This window comes from Sturnus vulgaris, chromosome 1 (assembly GCF_052056855.1).
Source record: "Sturnus vulgaris isolate bStuVul1 chromosome 1, bStuVul1.hap1, whole genome shotgun sequence".
Lineage (NCBI taxonomy): Eukaryota > Metazoa > Chordata > Aves > Passeriformes > Sturnidae > Sturnus > Sturnus vulgaris.
In genome coordinates, this window is record NC_142243.1 from 5673956 (window position 1) to 5688573 (window position 14618).

The window sequence follows — 14618 nt, forward strand, 5'->3', positions numbered from 1 at the left end:
AAGATGAGGAGGTTGAATATTCCAGCTCTCATAACCCATGTCACAATCAGAAGCTTTCTGGGAAAGAAACACCCCCAAAAGAGGAAACCAGCAACTTTTCATCCCACGTCATTTTTCAGACCTTTCTCCTTCACGGGGTTCACGGAGCAGGAAAAGAAAGGGAAGCCATAAGGCAAATTCAGATACAGAAGTACATTTAAGAAAGCAAAGCACCAAGATTGATTAGAGTGTTCCTCTGCTTTAATAAAGAGCCTAATGATGTCCACATTATAGCAAAGCTCAATTGTGTAACCAAGGAGCCAAGATTTCATCCTTGATAAGGACATGAATTTCTGTCTCGCAGGAGAAGCCTGCAGTTCACTAACAAAGATGACCTTTTATATTATACCCTTCAAGGCCACAATTAACTGGAGAAATACTGGACTAACTTGGCAACATGAGTTTTTATACACTGCGCTAATTTTTAGCAGAACCTTGCCAAGACCATTACCATCATCTAACAAGACAAAAAAAAAAAAAATACAAATACAAACCCCACTGCTCTCCAGACCCAAATTACTTTCCACAATTCAGTTTTAATTAAGATGATTAAATTACAGCAAAAATGATTAAGATGATATCCCACAGCAAACCACTAAAGGTATAACACCTTAATCCAGAAGAACCTGGCATGCACATATTCATGATAAAGTATTCATGAGAAGCTAGAATTTTACACATGAACCAATTCTACATCACTCAAACAATACCTTGGGAGATATTTGTCACAAGTAGAAAAAAAACCAGTGACATCCATCAACAGAGCACAGTTTTTCTGAGACTACACAGAAAGAAATCTACGCAGAAAAAAAAAATTTGAAAAGGCTACAATTACTTTGACAATGTTTCTACAGCTCTGAGGAATTTGGGGGTTGAAATAAGTGGTTTCCTTCTCCTTCATAGGGCTTCCAAAATCAATTTTATATATAATTCTTTTTTCCTTTTTTTTTTTTTTTTTTAATCAGAAGTCAGATAAGAAGTGCATGTGAAATCAGGTCACTGCAATAATCATGCACATGGTGCGTTTCCACTACTGCCTATTAACTATGAGGTTTAAATGAATGAACAAAGTCTCAGATCCATATTTCACCAGTAGAAACTATTAATATAAACATAGCACAGCTCAGGTTTTAACCTTCCAACTTCAGGTTTTAACCATCCAACTGGGCCTACTCTCCTTTGGATAGGGGTAAATGGTATTAAATTAACAGACAGGGTTCAAAAGGCAGCTACACAGAGGCATGGATTCCATTAAGACCTGGGAAAGGATCCTGTGATAGGAGCCCTGGACGTCAGGAAGCTGCTTATGGTGCTTCAGCACTGGATAAATTCTAGCCTGTGACCTTCAAGGGATGGTAGCTTCAGCATGTCTTTTAAAAATGCTGTGCCACTGTGATGAAAAGAAGTGACAAACCAGCTATTTCCAGGTGCAATCTTCTGGAAACCCTCCACGGGGGCAGGGGGAGGTGACAGAACATGGTGGGAGAGTTGTGCAAAGAGGAGGCTGTGACCCCAAATTGTGTTAGAAGTTGTGGCTGAATACATGAGGAGGTGCCTAAGGAAGCTCTGCCTCGCTTTGGACCTCTCTGCCCCCAAGACTGACCCACACCAAGGGCTTTTGCAGAGCTAACTGCATCAGAACAAAGTCCCACTAAATAGATCCATTCTCAAAATGCAGATCCATTCCCAAAACGCTGCTACACTTTGCATCTGAGACTTCTTTGCATCTCCTCTCGGACACAAGAGACCTCCTAGCTCCCAAGATGGGGAGGGGGAATCACTAAAAATAAAAGAGAAGAAAAGAAATCCGTATATTGCATTGTGTGGCCGTACTAGGGAGCTACTAACACCTGAATCACACATTCAGGACACAAAATCCCTGGAAAGCTCACAAAGAACAAGTGCATTAGAGAAACTTAATGATTTGTTTGTTTGTTTAATTAATAAAGCTCTGAATAGCCCAGTCAGCTCCCCTCAGTTGTAAGGATCTGATGAGGGGTGAGCCCCAGTCCAGGTGAGAGGTTAACTTTATATTTTTCTTAATTAGACAAAGAAAAGCATAAATCGAAAAAGATAAAATTCCAACATAAATCCTCCACCAAGGCTGCTATGAAATAACTCTTTTGTTTAATTATTATGAGTTGGATGGGCAAACACTAGATCCCGATGGACAGAGAGCAGCTGTTACTATAACAGAAAGACATTTATCTTCCCTTCTTGGGACCCTGAAATTCTATCAACAATGCCTGTAAAACGACTCTCGGCTCCCCCCCCCCCCAACTCCCAGTTTTTGCCTGTCTTTCATATTCAGACCTATTTTTAGCCAACTTTATTTTGTTGTACCACACTTCAAAGCTGAGCACGTTAGCTCGTTCGGAATCATTTCCATGCGCAAAAAGCATCAGGGACATGAGCGGGGCGACTCTGGGCTGCAGGAGAAGGGCACGCCCCTCGCTCAGGGTCTCTTCTTTCACCAGGGATTCATTGACAAGGAGCCTGCAGACACAATTACCCAGCCAGATACACTCGCATCTCGGTTACCTCTGAGGCTCGCAGTTACCTTGGAGGTCTTCTCTTAGCTGCTACATAATAAATAGACGATCCCTACACGATTGCATGAGAAAGGAAATTGTATTACCAGTCAAAAAAAGAAAAAAAGTTTCTCATGTTTGCTTTTAGCAACACTGTGTCCCATTAGATGATAACAGAAGCTATGTATCTAGAGGAAACTTTCTAGTGCAATAAAAATTAGCTGTAAAATACTTCCGTAGTTATCTAAGGCACAATATAATTGTTAAAATACCCTCCAGGAAGGGGCACATGCAGCCGATCTCTGGCCAATGTGAACAGGCAGAGTGTCAGGGCATCAGGTGACAACAACCCTGGGGACAGCACATTCAGTGGGCGGGGTTTTTATTTCCTTTCCTTTTCACCTTTTTCACATCCAGCAAAATTCAGGCTGAATGAGCTTTGTGTCACCAAGCCCAGGCACAGCCAGTGTGCTCATGAAGGCTCCATCAGGCACTGCTGGTCTTTATCACATACCCAAAGAAGCCTGGAAATGGGGACTGGAGGGCCACCAGGTTGTGTAAAAGGTGATTAACACTTACACAGGAATTTCTTCCACAGGGCCTAGCTTCATGATTTCATTTTACAAAGATGCTCCAAGGGTCTGAGGAAGAGCTTATGGCAGTAAAACAACAGCAATCAAATCAAAATATTCTTCTCCATGAGTTTTGGGTTGTTGGCTTTTTCTGTTGGGTTGTTGGAATTTTTGGGTTTCTCTGAGGTTTGCTTTTTGGGATAAGGAAGTTGGGTTTTGTGTTTTGGTTTGGTTTTTTTGTTTTTCTGTTTGTTTTTTTTTTTTAAACTTTAGTCTTTGAAATATTTCGAAGGAAGCCCAGGAGCATGGATGAGACAGCTCAATGGCAGGGCATACCCCATGACAGCATCCCCACCTGAGGCTCCATGCAGAGGTGGTGATGCCACGGCTCCAGAATTCTCACCAGACCTGGGCACTCAATTCCACAGCACACCTGGCAGCAGCCAGAGCCAGCATCCCAGTAAGGCAGCACCAAGCACCAAAATGCAGCATCCTGCTTCAGGTTGTGCTAAGCTTTATCTGCATCCCTGGCTCCTTACATTAAAAGGAATTTGATAGCAGGGAAATATTCCAGGTATGTCACTGCCCACCACAAAAACTCACTTTTTAGGAGCCAACCAGGTGAGTGTTTTCCAGCACAACTGCAACAGGGATTTGGAAAAATGCCTTACACCAGGTGTAAGAATGTGTTTTAACAGAAACTTTCCTATAAAACTAGAAGTGCCTGATAAGCTGTGGGTGCATGTGAAAGCAAAGGATTATGAGTTCAAACTTTTGTGCACCCAATAGCTGCCGCTGGGCTGTAACTGGATACTCTCACCACAAAAACCCAAGGACAACTGAATTTCTCAGCCTGCAAATATACAGGGGAATTAGCATTCTTAACCCATTAATTACTCTCAGGAACTGAAGTGGCCATACAAATCCCACTGTTCCAGTTGCCATGCTGAGGGGAAAAAAATCCCAAAGCATAAAGACTTGGAGAAAGAAGAGAGCCTGAAGGTCGCATTGCCATGGCTCAGTTGTCCCAAGAGTGAGCACAAGGCTACCACAGGATAACCACAAATCTGCACTTCGCTGAGCACCTGCATCCCAAGCCAACTGCAGTTTCCCTCTGCTGGGTACAGGGACTCTTGCAAATCCATGTGGCAATGCACCGGTCTGAAGCAAAGCCAATGCCTTCCCACATTGGAGCACCTGCAAGGCTCACTGGCTTTCTTTTCTTCCAAGACCAGTGCCTCAGCCTCCTCACAACTTTCCCACTGTAAAGCCCAGCTTGCTGCCTCAGAGAAAGGCCTGGACATCAACTGTGCAAACTCAAATGCCCTCTTTTCCCAGAAGAAGAAAGTATCAATAGCAAACAGGGCAACTGGAGGAGGGAGTTTGCAGACAGCTCAGTCAAACTACAGCAAGATCCACCAGCCCTCAAAAGCAATCCAGAGACTGCAAAACGTAAGAACAGTACTAAAAGGGCTTAAAAACCCTGAAATATTCTCATTTTCTGAAACACTTTTAAAAAGTGACAAAAATGAGACAAGTTTTGATTGAACATTTCTTCACTTCAGACCTATGGTTGCATTCCTCCCTCCCCAGGAATTCAAAGCAGTCAGCAAAGATAAATTATGTATAAGCAAAATATTCCTAAAAGCCAATTTTTAGAAGTTGCACACATTACATGAGGCATTTTAAAATAGCTAAATGTCGAAGAAAAGAACAGTTAGTGACCTAGATTGACCATTTGATAGATCAGGCCCAAATGCAGCTAACTTTATCCCTCTCATCCACTCAAAGGCTTATCATCTCACACCTTAGAGGAATAAATTAGGAAGAAGCATTACATTAGCACTACTGTCACCACACAGAAAATTTCGAGATCTGCTGCTATTAGGAAAACAAGTTCTATATTGGAAAAAGAAAGGTTTAAATTAGACAAATAAATAATATTATTTTTTTAATAAAAAAATTAAAAAAAAATTAAAAAGCACAAGCAGTCAGAGCACTTAAGACCCTACAGTGTTAGCTATTATGGAATTTTTTAAATTACAACCTTTGCTGCTGTGGTTTGGGACTCATTTGGCACAGGTCTGGGATTTGGGGTAGGTAGGGTTAGAAAAGTGCCAGACACACACACATTTCCCCCAGGTTTTGTTTATTTCTCTATAAAACTGACAGCAATACATTCCATTTCCAGCTTTACTGGAGGAGGATTAACTCACCCCCTCTGCTCCCAGGAGCACCTTTTCCTTCTCCCTTTGTCACACAAAGATACATATTAGACATAAAGAGTCCGGTTCAAAATCCACATCTAAATTTGCATGAATATCCACTTCAGTGAAAATTAATGGAGCTCAGATTGTAAAGCACTGCATCTTCTCAATGTGCTTTATTCTCTTTATGTAAAGAGGAAGCACTCATACACTATACATTACTATGAGACTGAGAAAGGAGAAAAAAACCCAAATTACACCTCTGGTTTAATAAAATTACCACAGCATTCTATTTTTTTCCAGCAAATTTAATTCCAGGTGGACAAAAAAGGATAATGCAGTGGTCAGAGCACCATCCATGGACCCAAGAGAACGGGGAGCAATTCCCTTGCCCTGCTACTGACTTCCAAGATCTCAGAGAAGTCGCTCCCACCAAGGAATAACTGGTAAATTTTTGTTCTATTCCCAGATCAAACACCCAGAGATACAAGTTTAACTTCCAGAAAATATTTTCAGACGTTTATTTCAGCTCCTTAATACACCCCAAACCCATCATGAAGGCAAAAAGGATGCTCCAGGCCCAGGCTGCCTCTTGCTCTGCAGCCAGACCCATGAAATCCTGAGCAGAGCCCCCCCAAAGTCTGAAACCAAATCTATGGTGAAACGACACACCGAGGTGGAAATCGTGGAATTATTGATGAGAAACGAGTCATTCACATCTTCCTCCAGCCAGGCACAAACAGGCTGCTCCTTCCCCTGGATTTCTTTTTGCACACCTGTATGCACGAGCTGGTCCCTGCTTGCAGGCAGCCCAACCTAAGAGAAAAGGATCTTTCCAAGACTAAAAATACACTAACCACCTCCAGCACAGTCATCAGAAGAAAAGAAATTCAAAAATCACATAAGGTGGACAGAGCACACTCAGGCTGAAGCCCGATTTTACCCCATACAGAAACATTTCTTCAGGCAGATCTTTCTTTCAGCACAGGTACAAAATATTGGGTGTGACCTTGGCTGAGCCACTTCATGATGCAGCAGGGAGCACTTGCAGACAGAATTTTCTCCCTCTTGTCCCCTCTGGTCAGGGTTTTTGGGGCAGGGACCTTCTCTCTACACAAACAGGACTTTGCAAAAAGAGGAGCCGTATTTTTCTGAGGCACCTAGACACCAGAAACAGATTTTTTTTCTTAAGTAGCATAATGGAGCAATGCCACATGCAATAACTTAATTAAAGTAAAAGACTCAAATACTGGCAAAGTAAGAGGCACTTGTGTGCTGGATGGAAGCATATTATTATTTTACAGTGTACATTGACAATTGGTGCTCTTAACTTTTAGTTTGAATTGAAGTTATACCGTAGCAAAGGAGGAAGATGACAGGGAGAAAAGAACATGAAACTGGTGAAAAAGACCAACAGTTATAATCAAACCTAAGCATAAAATGTGCTGGGTCTGCAGAACACAGGCAGTGTTAAGTCTTTAATTTACTTCTTTACCCCTCTGACTTCAGTGGCTCCAAGAAACCTTACAAAGAAGACTAGGGGGGAGTGATGTATATTTTTCTAATATACCTTAAAGGAACAAATGACTAATGAGATACAAAATTATTTCAGAATGAAGTAATAATGAAAAGAAGAGATTAGACATTAGCTGATCCTCAATGGTTAATGGAGGGGAAAGGGAAGGGGAAGAGTAGAGCTTATACTGGTGAATACTTCGGCCACAAACACCTCTCTTAAACACATCCAATTTCACTGATGTGAAAATCTCCACATGAAGGAACAGGCGAAAAAGAGCTTAAGTGGGAACAGGGTGCAGAATGCCAAGTGCTACACTGAATAATTCAGATCCAGGCAGTGCTATTGGCCAGGCAGGAAAATCACACTCCCCTGCTAGCTTTAAAATCAAAGGCCAAGGAGGGATAAAAGAGAAAGACAACACCTCTTTAAAGCAGAGATTACACTCTGCGGTTCCCATTTCCCAAGTTCCCACAACGTTTTGTTGCAGGGAGAGCGCTGGAGCCCGGGTGCTGCGGTGGTGCCAAGGCACAGCACCTCCGTGCCCACCTCCGTGCCCACCTCCGTGCCCACCTCCGTGCCCACCTCCGTGCCCACCTCAGTGCCCACAGCCAGCCCAGGCACTGGCAAACTCGGCCACCTGCCCTGTGACACCACTCCTCCAGCCCAGCCACAAGAAATGCCAACTCTGCAGCGGGCACTGACCAGCCCTGACTTCCCAAGCACTTCTCCAGTTGTTGGAGGGCAAGACCCCATTCAGGGCTTTCAGGTGGTTCCAGATCACCACTGAACTCTAGAAGGATCTCTCCCCTACCTGCACCCTTCCCAAATTACAGCCACACTTCTCCAGTGCCAGCTGACAGGGTTGGACACACGCATTTCCAGGCAAGAGCTGCAAGGCACCATAAGGAGACATCAGAGCATCTCCTTGCCTGGGCCCTGCAGAGCCAGAAGCAGGGGCTTATCAAATCACTTTCACAACTTTTAGACCACTGTCCTGGGTGTGCTTGAAAGAAAGGTGTTGCATTTCATGGGGCTTGAAAATCCTGTGCTCTTAAAATCTCATTAAATTCTGACTATTCTAGTGCAGCACCACAAGGTCAATTACCTTTAACACTAAATTTTAGAAATGTTTCTAAAACCAGGTCCTAGAACATGACAGCCGAAACACCTTCTGCTACAGGGCCCCAAACATGGAGTAACTTCGACTTCTATTTATTTTATTTTAAAGGTGTCATGACTTTCTAGAAACAGGCAACTTTGCCTTTGGGCAGAGCACAGAAATACACCCCGACAGGTGCCCAGCCTCAAAAAATCTCTGCCACCCACCTCCTTCATCCTTGATAAATAAAGATAAGCATCCCATGGCTCCTTTTACACCTGCAGCACTTCAGGAGGAGCCACCCCATGGACAGGCACCATGCAAAGCACAGCAGCAGGATTCCTGGGCTGGTCCCATCATCCCATTACCAACATTTCAAAAGATGCCCTCTTCTTTTTAAACCTGTGTGCTGGTCCTGCTCCCCAGAACTGGAGAAGCCAGGGAGCCCTCCTAGTCTGAGCTGCAAAGCAAGGAGTGTGTGCATGGGGAAGGGGGAAAATGGTGGGAGGGAGAGAGGAGAGCAAAAACAACAACAAAACAGAAAAGAAAAGGAAAAGAAAAGGGGGGGGTGGAAGGAAAAAACAGTGAGGCTGGCCTGTTTCTTTCTTCTCTACAATCTATTCAGTGTCAGCAGGGGAGGTCCACAACTGTTGCGTCACATGGAGCACAAAAAACCTGACAAGCGTGTTTTAGCTGATGGAGAGCAGAGTGGACAGGAGGCTGGTGACAGCTCCAGCGCGGGCAGTGCGAGCTCTCCGCTTTAATTGGCTGCTTCTCCCCATCGCATCCAGCGAGCAGGAGCCTCACAGCCTGCACGGGCTGCTCAAAGCCACCAGCAATGGCAGAAATTTCGGCGTGTAAATACTTCAGTTAACTCCCCAGGCTCAGGTTAGACCCTCACTCTGGTCCACAGAGTGGATAGAGGATTTTTAATGCTGCTTGGTCCGCAGGAACCAAAGGGAAGATGCAGGAGATGCTTCGAAATGGAGAGGGGGGAGAAGGGGGGAGCTGCTAAACCACAGGTAGTGCAGGACCTGGAGAGGTGTTTATAAATAATGCCATTAGAAATAATACACTGATCATTGGCATCTCTAACACAGCATTTTCTTCTCCACAGAACTCTGACAGTGGTTATCTCGGTGGTATAATTATCTAGATTTGATAGCAGATTAAAAAATATATATATATCCTAAACACCTGTTCAAGAGTTTTGTGTTTTTAAAGGCCATTGCCATTAACCTTGGGCCACGCACTTCATTGTGTTTAATTAGCAAGCTAATGAAGCCAGTTTTATTCCCTTTCTCAAGCACAAGAGGATAAATACAAGACAGTGAAAGAGGAGACCAGATCCATTTGCAGCACAGTTCATTGCTGCATGGCATTACTTAAACTTGCACCGAAATAAAAGTAATGTAATGGCTTGGAAAACATGTTAGCAATGCATTCTGCAAGACAAATCCTTTTACACCTTCTATATTTTCTCAAGATCATCGATTAAAACATGATTTCTGAACATTTGGGCTGCACAGAATTTGCAAACAAAGGACTAAAAATAAACATAATGTTTTCCTCAATGAATCCTCAGTATTCCAAAAAATTAAGAATAACAGATTTTTTATTTTTATTTTTTTTAAGAACAGCAGCCCGTGCTTGCTTTGTTGCAGCCAGCCAAGGTAGAGATGAGAAACATCAACAATGGAGGTCAAGCGATTTTCGAAAAGCCCACCACTTTCACAGAGCCCTAACATGTACACACACAAAAGACATACTTTGAGCAAAGCCCAGTGCTCTGAATCCCAGCAACGCATTCCAACTTTGGGTATCTCAGCTTGTTTTCCTCTTTTTTATTTTATTTTTTTTTAACTGAACAGCTTTAGGAAAAACTGGACAATGAAGATCACGTTGATAAATACTCATAAATATCACAAGAAAGGCAGAAAGGCTTTAAAAGAGAGGGAGGGATTTACAGAATGGCTAATGCACTGATTTAGTGATTCAAGAGGACCTTTCCAAATAAACAGAATTATATTCATTTTCTGGGGTTTCTTTATTGTATTTTCAGGGGGGGAGAGAAAAAATTCAGCATAGGTATGCCCTGTCAGATTATCTTTTTCATAACATGATACATTTAAGAAGCTTTCAGGGTGCTTTTTTTTTTTTTTTTTTAAAGCAATTGCTTTTTTTCCTTCAACTTAGATTTCAGTCACTCTGTGCACAGAGCCATAGGATCAGGTTAAATACCAAAACCAAACCTAACAAAAACCCAACGCCATACCCAAAACAAAACCAAAAAAATCCGGAAGCCATCTCTTTTATTGAATCACCCGAGATAAAAGGATTCCAAGATATATGGAAAGAAAATACATTGACCATAAATCTCCTTTATACACATAATAGAATTTTCCAGCCAGGAGAGCTGTTGTGATGATAGCAACGCCGAGCACTAGGAATGCTGCTGGCACACACACTACCCCCCACACCCCCCCTGTTCCTTCCAAAATACCTGCTCTCCTCAGCACTGCTATGTAAATACAAACCCGCACAACCCCCTTCCCAACACATGGAAACAAAGCTGTGGACAAGTGTCCCAGCCATCAGATAAAAAAAAAAAAAAAGCCGGAGCTGGCTTTGCTCGCTAAGACGTTAATTTTTTTTATTTTTTATATTTTTTTTAATTTTTATTGTCCGCTCCCTTTTTATTGCCACTCGCACGCACTTTCGGTGTGACTTAAAAAAATAATGAAGCGCTGGCACCGCCGGTAATGGCAGAGGCAGGCGGTGGCAGCGCATATTTAATGGGCACTCGGAACAAAGGAAGCCCGGCTGCAGGAGCGCCCCGGGGCCGGCTCCGCGCCCGCTCCCCCCGCGGGGCAGCGCCTTCCCCGGGGCGGGGGACACGGACACGGGCACGGGGGATCCCCCCCGGCCCCCACCCGCGCCACGGGTGATGGCAAAGCCGCCGGGAGCTCCCCACGGCGGAGCTGCAGCATCGCTGCCTCCCGCACACTGCCCCCGGGAAGCACAAGCAGCACCCCCCTCTCGGCCCCGCACACCCTCCCGCATCCCCCCCAGCCCCCGGGGATGGAGGGAACGTAAAAAGTCACCGCCCAGTGCCGGGGGCTGAGGGCTCAGCCCCCCGGGGGTCGTGGTGACCAGGCAAGAGAGGGGGAGGCAAAATTGTTAGGTTCCTCCTGAGGAAAATGCAGCGATAATAAAAAAAAAAGAATAGGGAAAATGATGACAATAATAATAATAATATAAACAATAATTAAAACAAGGAGGGAAAGCGGGGAGCGCGGGGATTTCCAGCGTGCCCGCGTTTTCAGGGCTGGGGGCAGCACAGCTGGTCTGACCCTTCCCGGCCCCCCGAGGGCTGCGGGATGGGGCTGTCCATGGAGACCCCTCCCCGCCTCCCCAAGCGCTGTCCGGTGCCCCCTCCAACTCCGCCGGCCGTGCCCGGGCTTTGGGCGAACTTCCACCCGCGTCCCTCGGCACGGCGCGCACCCCGCAGGTTGGAGATGAAGTTTGTAGCCCGTGTCCGCGAAATAAGTGGGATGAAGAAGATACAAAATAAACACTCTCCTCCGCCGCAGCAGCCTCCTCCGGAGGGATGCTCCTCAGGCACTCCCCACCGCACACACACACCCTTTTTTCCCAACTTTCTCCCGGCTCCCCGCGGAGCCAGCCAGCCCCAAGAGACTCGTTCCGTGCTAACCCCTAGGGGACCGCGGCGTCCCGGGGGGCTGATGGGGAACTGGGGGGGGTCTCTTTGGGTTGGAAGGGGGGTCTTCCACATCCCCCCGAGATACACGACCGCAGCCCGGCAGGAGCGGAGCGCACACATGGCCACTACCTGGGAGACCCCGCACCATTCCGGAGAGACCCCAGCTCTCCTCCCGCTGCTCCCAGCTTGTCCCCCCTCCTCTTCCGCAACCTCCTCGGCTTCTCCCCCACGCCCCCGCCCAGAAGTAAATGCCCATTTTTTGCAAAGTTTCCTCGAGATCGCGCCGTGTTTACATTGCCATGAATTCCCACAGGCTGCCTGGAGGGAACAAAAAGCAGCACGAGAAGATTCGTCCTGCGAGCAGGGAGAAGAAGGAGAGGGAGGACAAGGGAGTAAAAAGAAAATAATAATAATAATAATAAAGGAAATGAAGCCGATGCAGCGGCGGGGGGATTCCCCAGGTCGGCTGCTCTGCTCTGCTTCGGAGGGTGCTGGAGGGTGGCTGCAAATAACCGCACGGCCCATTCAATCCTGCATTTGGAGACATGACCGAGAGCCCGAGCGGGAGGTAAACACGCCGAAAGGCTCTTACCTGCACAGAAAGTTCCCCAGAGCACGGCGAAAGTCAGCCACGAAGCAAACATAGTCCTTTACTTTTTTTTTTTTCCTCGCGTGCACCTCTACCCCAAGGGAAACAAAAATAAAAATAAAAAGATCGAGCGCGTGAAAAGAGGGGGGAAGAAGCGCGGCTCTGCCTTCCCTCTCGCTCTCAAAAAGAAAAAAAGAAGAAAAAGATCCTGGGGGTAGGGGGTGGGAAAAAAAATTAAAAACAAAAACAAAAACAAAAAACAACAACAAGAAAATCGGATTTAATTCCTTCGCAGTTGCAAAATTTATCCAGTGGAGACGAACGGACCCGGACGGTTCGACCTGCTCCTGCCCGGCCCCACCGTTCGCTCCCAGCTTTCCAAGAGTTTCTTTCCCTGGGCTTTTGTGCTGGGAGCGCGGCGTGCACCACACACCGACTCCCCCTCCTCCTCCTCCTCCTCCTCCTCCTCCTCTTCCCCTTCCCCTCCTCCTCCTCCTCCCAACCCAGCCCCTCCGGCTCCCCCAGCAGCGAGGGGCGAGCGCGCACACGCACACGCCCCCCCCCCCTCCCCCCCGCGCGGTTCCCGCGCAATGCACGCGCAGCCGCGCGCGGGTTGCGCGCTCCCCCGCACACACACACGCGCGCGCATCCCCCCCTTCCTCCTCCTCCTCCTCCTCCTCCTCCTCTTCCTCCTCCTCCTCCCCGCGCCGGCAGCGAGCGGGGCGGCGGCGGCAGGAGCGGGACCGTGCGCGGTTTTTACGGACCCCGCATCCCGGGAGGCTGCGGAGCGGCAGGCAAGGGGCGGCGGAGGGGGCGCGGGGCGGCCGCGGGTGGCCGGAGGAGGATGATGAGGAAGAGGAGGAAGAGGAGGAGGCGGCGGGGGGCCGCGGCATCGCGGGGCTGCGCGGGGCGGCGGGCGCGGGGGCGCGGCGGGAGGTGCCATGTGCGGGATGGGGAGGCGGGAGAAGAAAATAAAAAAAAAAATCACAACGTGGAGGAGGAAGGGAAAGAGAGGTTTGATGGGGTTTGGGGTTTTGTTTGTTGTTGTTGTTTTGGGGTTTTCTTTTAATAATAAAAAAAAAAAAAAAAAAACTGAACCGCGTCCAAAATGGCTTCTAAAAAAAGGGAGAAGCCAGCGCGGAGCCAGCGGGGAAACCCGGATGTTGGATACAAAGGGGCTGGAGGGGGCGGTGCGGCGCGGGGGCTCCGCCGGCGCTGAGTGGGGAGAGGCGCTGCCCGTCACGGCCGCGCCCCGCGGGGAGGCCCGGGGAGGGGGCGGCGGAGAGCGGCAGGGGCAGGGGGATGCAGAGGGGAGGTGTGGATATGGACAGGGTTAGGGGCAGGGGTGTGTGTGAATATGGACAGGGTTAGGGGTAGGGGGTTGCAGGGGGTGTGTGTGAATATGGACAGGGTTAGGGGCAGGGGATGCAGAGGGGAGGTGTGGATATGGGCACGTTTAGGGGCAGGGGGCTGCAGGGGGTCTATGTGGATATGGACGGGGTTAGGGGCAGGGGGCTGCAGAGTGTGTGGATATGGACAGACTTAGGGGCAGGGGGATGCAGAGGGTGTGTGTATGTGGATATGAACACGTTTAGGGGCGCGGGGATGCAAAGAAGAGGTTTAGCTGCATAATGGGGCAGAGGAGATGAGTGTGGGTATGGGCAGGGGGATGCAGAGGAGAGATTTAGGGGCAGAGGGTAGGAGCGCAGATTTAGGGGCATAAGGAGACAGAAGGAAGTGTGGATGGGGGCAGTGCACTGCCAGGGGGACGTTTGGGAGAGTCTGTAGGGGCAGGAGCTGGAGGGAGAGTTTTAGGGGAAAAGTGTACAGAGAGTGTGTGCAGATAGGGTCAGGTTTAGGAACAGGGTTGTGGCGGGGGTGGAAGTTTAGGGGCAGAGGGTGGCTGAGGGGATGTGGGCATCGCAGCAGTTTTAGGGCCAGGGGCTGGAGGTGGAGATTCAGGGCCAGGGTACTGGGAGTGGAGATTTAGGGCCAGAAGGCGGCAGAGAGTGTGTGTGGAGCAGGCGGGTTTAGGGGCATGGGAGTGGCAGGAAGAGGCTATGGGGCAGGGAGTGGGGGGAAATGCAAATAGGACAGGGGATAGTTTAGTGGGCTGGCAAGAAAAAATTAGGGGCAGAAGGCTTGGGGGCAGAAGATTAAGGAAGAGGGCAAAGTGAAGGATATGTGTGGATAGGGGCAGGTTTGGGGACAGTGCTGCAGGGGGAAGGTTTAGGGGAAGGGGGAGATTTAGGGACAGAACTTGGCATTATGGATAGAAGCAGGTTTAGGGGCAAGGGGCTGCAGGGGGGAGGTTTAGGAGAAGGGGGACGATTTAGGG

General features: G+C 47.7%; 1 protein-coding gene across 1 annotated transcript in view; it reads right to left on the reverse strand.

Annotated features, from left to right (window-relative positions):
* ACVR2B (activin A receptor type 2B) overlaps positions 1–12757 on the reverse strand; it is a 105717-nt gene extending 92960 nt beyond the window's left edge. The window contains exon 1 of the mRNA XM_014873722.2: positions 12284–12757. Within this exon, the coding sequence (XP_014729208.1) occupies positions 12284–12335 (52 nt within the window). The 5' untranslated portion in view covers positions 12336–12757. The remainder of the gene's footprint in view (positions 1–12283) is intronic.
* Positions 12758–14618: the final 1861 nt, after the last annotated feature.